Raw genomic sequence first — 12,448 nt, 5'->3', positions numbered from 1 at the left:
TGCATAGCATACAAGACATTTAGGGAAGCTGTAGATGTTGGATAAAATCTTTCAGAGCTTATTGCTCAAAGCTTTCCTGTGAAAATATAAGACTCTAATCCACTCCTGCAAGCATAGGAAGAATAAATCTATAGGAGACTTCAGGGATAGATTCTTCGAGGAGAAGATTCTGAAGTAGATGTGAGCTCCAGCTCTCTCCCAAATTTTTGTGAACAGCCTTAAAACAAGAAATAAGATATTTAATACACAAGAAAAACTGGAATGGGAAATTGCCCCCTTACTAGATTTCCAAATCCGAATCTTCAAAAAGCCTTAGATCAAAAGAAGAATAAACTAATGACCTTACAGATAAAACAATTTAACAATCCCAATCCAGTCATTAAGCACCAGAAGAGAATGCCTCCTGATAGAAACACCTGTAAATACTTATTATAAGCAGAAAAGACACTGGGAAAAAGAAATCCTGAACTAGCTAAGAAAATAAAGGGAAAAATTATCGGGAGGGCAAATCAATGACACTGCTTTAAGGGGAAATCATACACCCAACTTCCCACTCATTCTTCCAACTTGCAAAGACATTTTTCTCTAAATAGTATAAGAAACCTTGAAATTTTTATTCATACCACAAACTCTGGCAGCATTACATAACCTCTCCCTCAGAGTCAAGGAGCTACTCAAATAGTATGTATCTCTCATAATCCTAAAATAATCACCCTGTTTCAGCCTATAACTATTATCCTTAGATTCTCAGAGAGTGAGAAATATTACTTTCTCCTTTAAGACACCACACACATTAACTTAAGACCTAGGAATTGGGAGTTCCAATTGTGGCTCAGCAGAAACGAATATGACTACTAACCATGAGGATGCAGGTTTGATCCTTGGCCTCATTCAGTGGGTTAAGGATTCAGAGTTGCCATGAGCTGTGGTGTAGGTTGCAGATGGGGCTTGGGTCCCATGTTGCCATGACTGTGGCCAGTGGCTACAGCTCCAATTCGATCCTTAGCCTGAGAATCTCCATATGCCTTGAGTGAGGCCTGGAAAAAAAAAGGAGAGAGAGACTATGCAAATAGAATTGCAGAATTAAATTCTTAATTTTTAAAAAAGATTGCTAGGGATTTTTTAATTTACAGTCAGATCATAGTTAATTTGGATATTGACCTAGGTACCTGTATGTACGATGAAACCAATTAAAGCTCTCCATGAAAATGGCTCTCTTTGTGGGCAAAATGTCTTCTTTTTTAAATTAAAAATCTTTTTATTTTAAATTTATTTATTTATTTATTTATTTATTTATTTATTTATGGGCTGCACCTGCATGATATGGAAGTTTCCTGGTTAGGGGTCAAATTAGAGCTGCAGCTGCCAGCCCTATGCTAGAACCACAGCAACACAGATCCAAGCCACATCTGCAACATGTGCCACAGCCTGCAGCAATGCTGGGTCCTTACCCCACTGAGCGAGGCCAGGGATCAAACCCACATCCTCATGGATACTAGCTGGGTTCTTAACCCAATGAGCCACAAAGGAACTCCAAAAATGTCTTAGTGATATTGGCAGTAAATGTTCAGACTGATCCATCTAAACCTCTCCCTAAGTTTATACAATGCCTCTAAAACCAGAAACTAAGAAGAGCTAAAGTGAATAATCCAAGAGCCTAATAAAGAAAGGATGAATCATACCTATATCGGACTGAAAACACTATTGTTTGGCAAAATCCTACTCCTTATCTAAGGATAATATTAGCAGCAGCCAAACGAGTAAAGGCCTCTATTAACTTGGTTCAATGATCTTGTTTAAATTTGATGGTTCTGCATGCTGTACAAACCTCGTTGCTTACTGAAAATACATTTCTCGGTAAGCAGGCTTACCTCCTATGAACTTCTATTACTTTCTCCCTCACATATTTCTACTCAGTGCTGTACTTTAAAGATTACTACTCTTTTCCCATTACCCAAAGAAAGGGGATTTCATGAGATCTGTCCAAGTAATGACTACGTCTCAGATTTATTAGAAACTCCTCCTAGAAAATGCAGGTTTAATATTATTTGTTGAAATACTATTTTTTGAAACTGAAATGGGAAAATATCAGGCAAGATACACTGTAACAGTCTCAAATGACCCCTAAAATATGACTCCTTATGAGAGAGTAAAGCCAGCCCAGATGACAGTACTTCCCCACTCAGCAGAGCATGCCAGTTGTTAAGAGGTAAGAGAGTTAACATAAAACTAGTATCAAGTATGCCTTTTGGGGTAGTCAATGATTTTGTAATGCTATAGAAACAATAAGAGTTTCTAACCTCAATAGGAATTTCAATGTAAAATGAACAATAATTTTAAGGGCTCTAATGCTTCCTAATAAGGTGGCAATCGTAAAGCCACACTATAAGAGTGGCCAAAGGAAATATCCTAATTTATCTTTATGACACACAGGTAGCCATCAGTCAGGTCCTGGCCCCATGATACTCTAAAAAGCTAAATCTTTGTGGAGATTCAAAAATGCAACTTGGAATGCCCACTACTGGCTCCAGAATTTAATGAATACATGGTTGTAAACTACAAGAGAATCCCTGGCACTTCTAGGACAGACACTTGGTGGCACCAGAGAACCTTGAAGAAACTCTTCAAAAATTTTTACAAGAAATTACCCATCAGAGCAAGGTCATACCGAAAACTATATTCAAGTAGCATGGGTGGAGAAATTTTACTAAGATTTTTGAGGATATTCTCTGGTGGAAATCTCATTTGTCTCCAGCACAGTCCTAATAAAACTATTATCCTTGTAAACCCCAAGCTTCAGGATCCCATTGAACATGCCCATGTGGATTTCCTAAAATTAACCCTTACAAAGGGTTCTAAATATGTTCTGATCATTGCTTGCTAATTCTCTGGATTGATTAAAACTTTTTCTTAAGAGAGAGCTACAATTATGAAATAGGAAAAAACCACTTGATTTCATATTCTCAATATTAGGATCTCCAGTGACAGAGGCATTCATCTTACTGGGCTAGTTATTAGAGAACTTTGCAAAGCCTTGTCATTTATTTAGAAACCTCATTGCCCCAATCTTGAGGAAAAATAGAGGGAGTTAATGGTATATTAAATCTGACACTCTTGAACTTTCATGAGCAAGAAGGTTATGTCTAACTCTCAAGACCATTAAGTCCACACTTTCCTATACTCATTGGCTTCCACCATACACAACTGTTAGAGGTTACCACATGAAACTAGCTATTTGTGCCCTAATTTTGGACATCTCCTGACCTCAATCAAAACTGGCAAATACTCCAAGGACTCAGGAAATATGCTTCATAGTCTTATCATCATGTCATATAAGTTGCCTTTTCTCTATATGATCTAAAATGCAGATAAACAAAGCTGAGAGAGTTCATTACCATTATATCTGTCCTGCAAGAAATGATAAAAGGAGTTCCACAGGTTGAAGTGAAAGGTCACAGAGAGTAACTCAAAGTCATATAAAGAAATAAAGATCTCAGTCAAGGTGAATATAAGAACAATTATAAAGCTAGTATTACTCTAATAATTGCTTTATTTCTTTTTGTTTCCAAATGATTTAGGAAACTAACACATTTTAAAAAACAATTATTAGACTAAAAGCTAGTACTACTGAAATTTTGGTTTGTAACTCCACATTGGTTTTCCACATATTCAGAGGCTAATAATGCATTTCTTAAAATTATTAGTTTATGCTCTTAGACACACAATATATAAAGATGTAATCTTGTAATATTAACAACTGAAAGGGGTATGGATGGAGCTATTAAGGAACAGAGTTTCTGCATGTTACTGAACTTAAGATGATATAAATTCAAATTAGAATGATATAATGATAGATATTAATTGTAATCCCCATGATAACCAAAAAAGAAAATAGCTATAGAATAGACACAAAAGGAAATGAGAAAGGAATTTAAACACTTCACTACAAAAAAGTCAACTAAACACCAAAGATAATGATACTGCAGGAAATAAGGGCCAAAAAGCTACAAAATACACAGAAAGCTAATACCAAAATGACAGAGGTCAGATGCTCCTTATCTGAAATTATTTCAAATGTACATTTAAACTCTTTAATCAAAAGGCAAAAGTTGGAAGAATGGATAAAAAAACATGATCCAACTTTATACTGTATACAAGGGACTCACTTTAGATCCAAAGACACAAGTTGAATGTGAGAAAATAGGAAAAGTTATTTAATGAAAATAATAACAAAAATACCCCAAAAAGATAAAATAAAAAATAGACCTTAAATTTTTAAAAAGTTACAAGAGACAAAAGAATTATATATTTATAAAAGGTTCAATAAGCAAAAAGATATAACAGTTATAAACATTTATGCACCTAATGACAGACCATCAAAATATATGAAGCAAAAATGAACAGAAATGAAGGGATAAACAGTTCTACAATAATAGTTAGAGACTTCAATGCCCCATTCTCAATAACAGATAGAACAACCAGACAGAAGATAAGCAAGGAAATAAAGGACCTGAACAACACAGTAAACCACTTAGATTTAAAAGACATATATGGAACACTACCTGAAAAACAAAATATACATTCTTTTCATGTGCACATGGGACATTTTCCAGGATATACTATATATTAGGCCACAAATTAAGACTCAATAGAGTTCAAAAAATAGATAACAGGCAAAGTACCTTCTCCAATAACAATGGAATGACATTAAGAAATAAAAAAACAGGAGGAACACTGGAAAACCCACATATTTGTGGAAATTAAAGAACAAACTCTTAAACAACTAATGGGTCAAATAAGAAATCACAGGAGAATTTAGAAAATATTTTTTTTTTTTTGTCTTTTGTCTTTTTTGTTGTTATTGTTGTTGCTATTTCTTGGGCTGCTCCCGCGGCATATGGAGGTTCCCAGGCTAGGGGTTGAATCGGAGCTGTAGCCACCGGCCTACGCCAGAGCCACAGCAACGCGGGATCCGAGCCGGATCGGCTCGGACAACCTACACCACAGCTCACGGCAACGCCGGATTGTTAACCCACTGAGCAAGGGCAGGGACTGAACCCGCGACCTCATGGTTCCCAGTCGGATTCGTTAACCACTGCGCCACGACGGGAACTCCAGAATTTAGAAAATATTTAAAGACAAATGAAAACAAAAATACAACACACTAGAATTTATGGGATGCAGCAAAGGAACTGCAAAGGAGGAAATTTATAGTTATAAAAGTCTACATGAAAAAACAAGAAAGATCTCAAATCAACAACCTAACTTTATACTTAAGAAAGAAAAGAACAAAATAAGCCCAAAGCTAGCAGAAGGAGGGAAACAATGATCAGTGCACAGATAAGTGAAACAGAGAATAGAAAAACAAGAGAGAAAATGAGTGAAATTAAAAGTTGGTTCTTTGAAAAAATAACAAATTGTACAAACCTTTAGCTAGATGGACTAAGAAAAAAAGAGAAGACAAATTACTAAATTCAGAAATGAAAGTGGAGACATTACTACTGATTCTGCAGAAATAATAAGTACTATGAGAGTACTATGCACAATTATATGCCAACAAATTGGATAATCTAGATGTAATGGAGAACTCCTGAAAACATAAAACCTACTAAGACCACATTATGAAGAAACAGAAAATTTTAATAGACCTGTAACTAGTAAGGAGACTGAATCAGTAATCAAAAAAAATTCCCACAACCACCACCACCACCACCACCAAAAAGCCCTGAATCTGATGGCTGCACTGGTGAATTCTACCAAACATTTAAAGAACTAACAGCAATCCTCCTCAAACTTTTCCAAAGAGTTGAACAGGAAGGAACACTTTCTAACTTATATTTTGAGGCCAGTATTACCTTAATACTGAAGCCAGATGAAGACACATCAAGAAAAGAATACTACAGACCAATACACTTAATGAACATTAATGCTAAAATCCTCAACAAAACACTAGCAAACCAAATTTAGAAGCATATTAAAAGGATTATAGACCATGACCAAGTGGGACTTATCCCTGTGATAAAAGGAAAATTCAACATATAAAAATAAATTAATGTAATACACCACATTAACAGAATGAAGGGGAAAAAAACACATTTCAATTTATGCAAAAATAAAAGCACTGACAAAATTCAACATCTTTCATGATAAAAACACTCAATAAAATAGGAATAGAAGGAAACTACCTCAATATAATAAAAGCCACATTTGAAAATACCACAGTAAACATATTACTCAATGGTAAAGGTCTGAAAGCTTTTCCTCTAAAGTCAGGAACAAGGCAAAGATGCCTGCTTTCACAGCTTCTGTTCAGTATAGTACTGGAAGCTCAAGCCATAGCAATGAGGCAAGAAAAAGAAATTCAATTTGGAAATGAACAAGTAGATTTATCTCTGTTTGCAGATGTTATAACCTTATGTGAGAAAAACCCTAAAGATACCACAAAAAATTTTAATAAAGAAATTCAGCAAAGTAGTAATATACAAATCACACAAATCAGTTACATTTCTACATGCTAACAATGAACAACCCAAAAGTGAAATTAAGAAAAACTATATTTACAATAGCACTAACAAGAATAAAATACATAAAACTTAACCAAGGAGCTAAAAGACTTGTACAATTAAGACTACAAAACACTGCCAAAATAAATTAAATAAGACATTAAAAATGTAAACATAACCTTTGCTCTGGGATTAGAAACTTCATATTGTTAAGATGTCTACAGTATCCAAAGTTATCTACAGATTCAATGTAACCCCTATCAAAATCCCAATGATATTTTTTGCAGAAATAAAAAAACACATCCTAAAATTCATAAGGAATCTCAACGAACACCCAAATGGCCAAATAATCTTGTTGGGGGTTTTTTGTTTTTGTTTTTGTTTGGCTGCCCCATGACATATGGAATTCCCTGGCCAGAAATTAGATTCAAGCCATATTTGCAACATAAGCTGCAGCTGGGGCAAAGCGGATCGTTAATCCACTGTGCCAGGCTAGGGATCAAACCTGTGTCCCAGTGCTCCCAAGACATGACCAATCCCACTGTGCCACAGTGGGAACCCCCAGACAAATAACATTGAAAATGAAGAACAAAGCTAGGGGATTCACATCTCCTGATTTCAGAATTTACTAGAAAGCTCTAGGAATCAAAACAGTGTTGTACTGGCACAAACACAGACACATGGACTAATGCAATAGAATAAAGAGCACAGAAATAAACCCTCACAAATATGGCCAAATTATTTTTGACAAGGATGCTAAGAACATTCCATGGGAGAAAGAACTGTCTTTTCAACCAAAGGTGCTAGGAAAACTGGATGTACACACACCAAAGAATGGAGCTGAACCCTTACCTAACAACATATACAAAAACAAACTCAACCAAAACACCATCAACCTCTTAACAAAGCAAAACTATGTTTATTAGAATTCATTGCAGTAAGTAATAATATTAGCTTGACAGTCTTAGTAGTGTCTCAAAAGGGAAAAGTCAGAATTGGGATATATAGAAGGTTATGGGATCTAGATATTTGGGGGAATTCAATAGGACACTTTTAACTTACATTGCCAAAAGGAATATATGAAAGTTCTATTTTTGTATGAGTTTATAAAGTAAGGTAGGAATCTGGTTTTATTTTTTTCAAATGGTACCCAGTTCTAATATCATTTCTTTGATAATCTACTTCTCCCCACTGCATCGAAATGCCATCTTTATCATTCACTAAATTACCTTACATATTTGGATCCATTTCTGGACTCTATTATGTTCTATCTGTTCATGCATACTACCAAGCTATTTTAATTACTATAGATATATATTTGAGAATCTACTGTGACTATCTTATCCTCTTGCTTTTCAAAACTTTTCTAGCCACTCTGATAAGTTTATTTCCACATAAACCTTAGAATCAGCTTAAGTACCCTAAACACACAGCTGGCATTTTAAATTGGATTGTATTAAACTTACTGATTAACTTAAGGATTCTGATAACGTTCTACAATTGACTCTCTCTGTCCTAAAACAAGATATGAAGCTGAAAGAATACTGTAAATCAACTATAACAGAAAAAATAAAAATCTTACCAAAAAATAAAAAAACAAACAACAAAAAACAAGCTATGACTTTATATTCTAAAATCTGCTTGGAGCTTTAGATTATACTTGGTGTTTATCTCTTTTTTTCTCTCCATATACAGTTCTCTTTGTTTCAGACTTGTCCCTCATATAAAACCCAACACTGCTTTTACTTCCATTTCTATACCACCCTGTGGGCCTGTCTGGCCTCAAAATTTCCATTATGGAGTCCTGCCATGGCTCAGCGGTAACAAACGCAACTAGTATCCCTGAGGACGAGGGTTCAATCCCCAACCTCACTCAAGGATCTGGTGCTACAATGAGCTGTGGTATAGGTTACAGACATGGCTCGGATTGTGCATTGCTGTGGCTGTGGTGTAGGCTGGCAGCTACAGCCCAAATTAAACCCCTAGCCTGGGAACTTACAGGTGTGGCCTAAAAAAAAAAAAGGCAAAATTTCCATTGTTGGCCTATTCTCTGTCATTTGAAATCTGATTCTTACATGTTATCTCCAAGTTCCTATTTCAATATTGCCAATTACTGAGGATAAAGTCCTCTTAATTAAGCTTTCAATTTTTAGCTGTTAAGAATAATTTGATGGAAAGGCATAAGAAGCACCATCAAAAATGCCTCTATATGAATAAGGATAGAAAGAAAATCAGATTTGATCATATTTTTTAAAATATTCGGATATAGTAACAACTAGGAAAATATGGTGTTAACAAGCTTTCACATCTTAAAAAATATTTTAACTCCTCCATAACACACAATATATTTCTCAGGTATAGAATAACTCATAGCAGTTTTCAGAGTTATCCTCAATAATTTTCTTACAGGAAAGCCTGAATAAAAATGGCTATTCAAGGTTTTCTGGAAGCCCACATGTTATTAGCACTTCTAGCTGGAATTTTCTTGAGAATCTCTAAAATGATGCACAATCCCCCAAATATATATTTAAGAAAATTAAAAAATTAACTTTGCAACTAAAGACTAAAACACATTTTTAAATAGATGCTAAAAATGCTAACTAAATGGGGGAAATACTCACATTTTGCCATTTGAGTTCTTGTGTCTCCACAATAATTTTACCAATTTGCTCTTCATATCGAGTTTCTGCTTCCTAGGTCAAAAAGAAGAAAAATGCCAGGAAAATTAGGACTTGAAAACTTCAAGTTTCAGCTCTTTCTAGAGAGATAAAAATAATGTCCTCCCACCCTTGGAGTTCCCATCGTGGCTCAGTGGAAATGAATCTGACTAGCATCCATGAGGTCGTGGGTTCAATCCCTGGCCTTGCTCAGTGGGTTAAGGATCTGGCGTTGCCATGAGCTGTGGTGTAGGTTGCAGATGCGGCTAGAATCCCAAGTTGCTGTGGCTGTGGCATAGGCTGGCAGCTATAGCTCCAATTCGACTTCTAGCCTGGGAACTTCCATACTGCGGCCCTAAAAAGAAAAAAAAAATCTATCAGAGAGCTGAGGTCCCAAATCAACCAAGTAATCCAAAAAATCATCTGCATCCAGACAGATGCCTACAGGGAGAACAAGCACACAGCATTTGCTTACCTGGACATAAGCCACTGAGTACTGATAAAAAAAAAAATCAGCTAAAAGTCCTTAATAAATTTCTAAAATTAGAGCATGGGCTCTAATGAATCTCCTTAGGGCCCCAGAAATAAGAGGTATAAACCTTCTTCTGAAATGTTTTTCCTCCATTAAACTTACCAGGTGCTTACAGGTAAGGATGAGAAGAATCTGAGAAAGCTTTCCTCTGTGGTACTGGCTAGGGAAGAGAAGAACAGGCACAAGCCATCTTCCCTATATCTCCTACAGACCAAAACCTTAATCTGCAGGGGAAAGGACAACAAAAACTATCTCTAAGGACACTAGTGGAAATCCTCTGCAGCCGGAAAGGGGACTAACAGCCACCACTGAAAATTCTATCTAGAAAAACCTGTCTTCCCTTTTGTTCCTTAATCTACAAGGGAAGGGCAAAAAAAAAAGCCCCCCAAAACAAAAAACCCTATCCCATGAGGGCATTTGAGGAAACCACTGCAGCTGAGAGGATAAGACTGAAAAAATAAAACAAGAGTTCTATCATTAGGGGAGGGGAAGATTACATGCTAGGCTCCTTGATAGAGGGGATCAGAATTCTTGTAACCTGAGTCTTGTGAGACTCGGGTTCACCAGAGACTAAGACTTAATAAGAACATCAGAGAATGTTCCTATTTCCCCACATGCCACCACCATGCAACCAATAAGCATCAAGTTAAAAAACAGGGAGATACAGCTGGGAGAACTGCAAAAATGGACTCTCTGGGAAGCAACACAAAGGGAAGACCCAAAGTCAAGGAAGGAGGCCCAAAGTCAAGCAGGAAGCAGGTATTTAGGAAAATCCTCTGGTTTGTTTTAAAATATTGTAATGCTAGGAGTTCCCATTGTGGTGCAGTGGTTAACGAATCCGACTAGGAACCATGAGGTTGCGGGTTCGGTCCCTGCCCTTGCTCAATGGGTTAAGAATCCGGCATTGCTGTGAGCTGTGGTGTAGGTTGCAGACGCAGCTCGGATCCCACGTTGCTGTGGCTCTGGCGTAGGCCGGTGGCTACAGCTCCGATTCGACCCCTAGCCTGGGAACCTCCATATGCCATGGGAGCGGCCCAAGAAATGGCAAAAAGACAAAAAAATATATATATATTGTAATGCTCTTGAATTAGACCAGGAATATTCCTGAGCAAGTGCAGACAATGGACTTAGACAAAGACTTTTAAATAGACAATTTTATATATGCTCCATGGTTTCTAAAAGAAAAATCCTATAGCCATTAAAAAGTTAAGGGAATGCTACAAGCAGGTTTATGCTCATAAGTTTGACAACTCACAGAAATGAACCAATTATTTTAAAACTACAAACTACCGAACTCAACCAAGGATATATATACAATCTAAATAGCCCTCTAGCCATAAATTTAAAAGCACCCCAAAAAACAAATTTCCCAGGCCCAGATAATTTCACCAAAGATTTCTACAAAGCACTTAAAAAAAAATTAACACCACTTTCACACAGTTTCTTCCAGAAAAACAGAAGAGAAAAGAGCACATCCCAACTCACTTTATGAGATCTATTTACTGTGACACCAAAACCAGATAAAGACAGTACAAAAAGAGAAAACAAAGACCAGTATCTCTCACAGTTTTGGAAATATCCTCAGTAACATATTAGCAAATGGAATCCAACAATGCATAAAAAATTATACACCATGATCAACTAGAATTTATTCTAGGCATGCAAAGCTGGCTCAACAGTTGAGGTAATTCACCATATTAATACGCTAAAGAAGAAAAATCCTGTGATCATATCAATCAACACAGAAAAAGCATTTGACAAAATTCAACTTGTTCATAATAAAAGTTCTCAGCCAGGGAATTCCCTTGTGATGCAGCTGTGGTGTGTTAAGGAACCCGTATTGTCACTTCAGTGGCTTGGGTTGCTGCTGTGGTGTGGATTTGATTTCTGGCCCAGGAACTTCCACATGCTTCAGGGGTGGCAAAAAAAATTAGTTCTCAGCAGGTTAGGAATAAAGGGAATAACCTCAGTTTGATAAAGGGCATTTATAGAAACATTATTTAAAGTCTTTTTTTGTTATATCTACTACTTTATTTTTCAGATGTCACACATAAGTGACAACATATATTTGTCTTTGTCTTATTTCACTAAGCATAATACCTCCAAGTCCATCCACATTGTTACAAATGCCAAATTTTTCATTTTTATGGCCGAGTAATATTCTATTGTGTGTATGTATGTGTGTGTGTGTGTGTGTGTGTGTGTGTGTGTATTCTTCATACCTTTATCTGTCGGTGGGCACACGGGTTGTTTCCATATCATTGTCTACTGTAAATAATCATATTTCATGATGAAAGACTGAATGCTTTCCTTCTAAAATCAGGAACAAAGAAGGGATATCTATTCTCATTGCCCCTATTCAACATACTACTGGAAGTTCTACCCCCTGCAATTAGACATGGATGGATGGACAAACAGGAAAAAGGAGAGGAAGGAGAGAAAAAGAAAGATAGAGAAAGAAAAGGAGAAAAGAAAGAAAAAAAGAAAAGAAACAGGTCAGAAAGAAAGAAGTAAAAACTGTGTCTTTGTAGATGACATGATCTTACACATAGAAAATCCCAAGGAATCTTTTTTTTTTTTTTTTTGGCCTTTTTTTTGTTTTTAGGGCCTCACCAGCAGCATACGGAGGTTTCCAGGCTAGGGATCAGATTGGAGCTGTAACCGCCAGTCTACGCCAGAGCCACAGCAATGCAGGATCCAAGCTGCATCTGCGACCTACACCACAGCTCACAGCAAGCCAGATCCCTTACCCACTG

The 12,448-nt window shown here is 36.4% G+C and overlaps 1 protein-coding gene across 7 annotated transcripts in view; it reads right to left on the bottom strand.

The window, feature by feature from the left end:
- The window catches only part of CCDC73 (coiled-coil domain containing 73), a 177,971-nt gene that overhangs the window by 85,266 nt on the left and 80,257 nt on the right, over window positions 1-12,448 (bottom strand). For all 7 annotated transcript variants that reach the window (XM_085011484.1, XM_085011487.1, XM_085011486.1 and 4 more), the window contains one exon: window positions 9,125-9,196. In XM_085011484.1, the coding sequence (XP_084867610.1) occupies window positions 9,125-9,196 (72 nt within the window). The remainder of the gene's footprint in view (window positions 1-9,124; window positions 9,197-12,448) is intronic.

The sequence above is a fragment of the Sus scrofa genome, chromosome 2, assembly GCF_054392235.1.
Source record: "Sus scrofa isolate SSC_HxYL_T2T_F1_AM1 chromosome 2, Sscrofa_HxYL_maternal_Yorkshire_Landrace_v2.0, whole genome shotgun sequence".
NCBI lineage: Eukaryota > Metazoa > Chordata > Mammalia > Artiodactyla > Suidae > Sus > Sus scrofa.
This window is presented reverse-complemented; position numbering and strand designations above follow the sequence as displayed.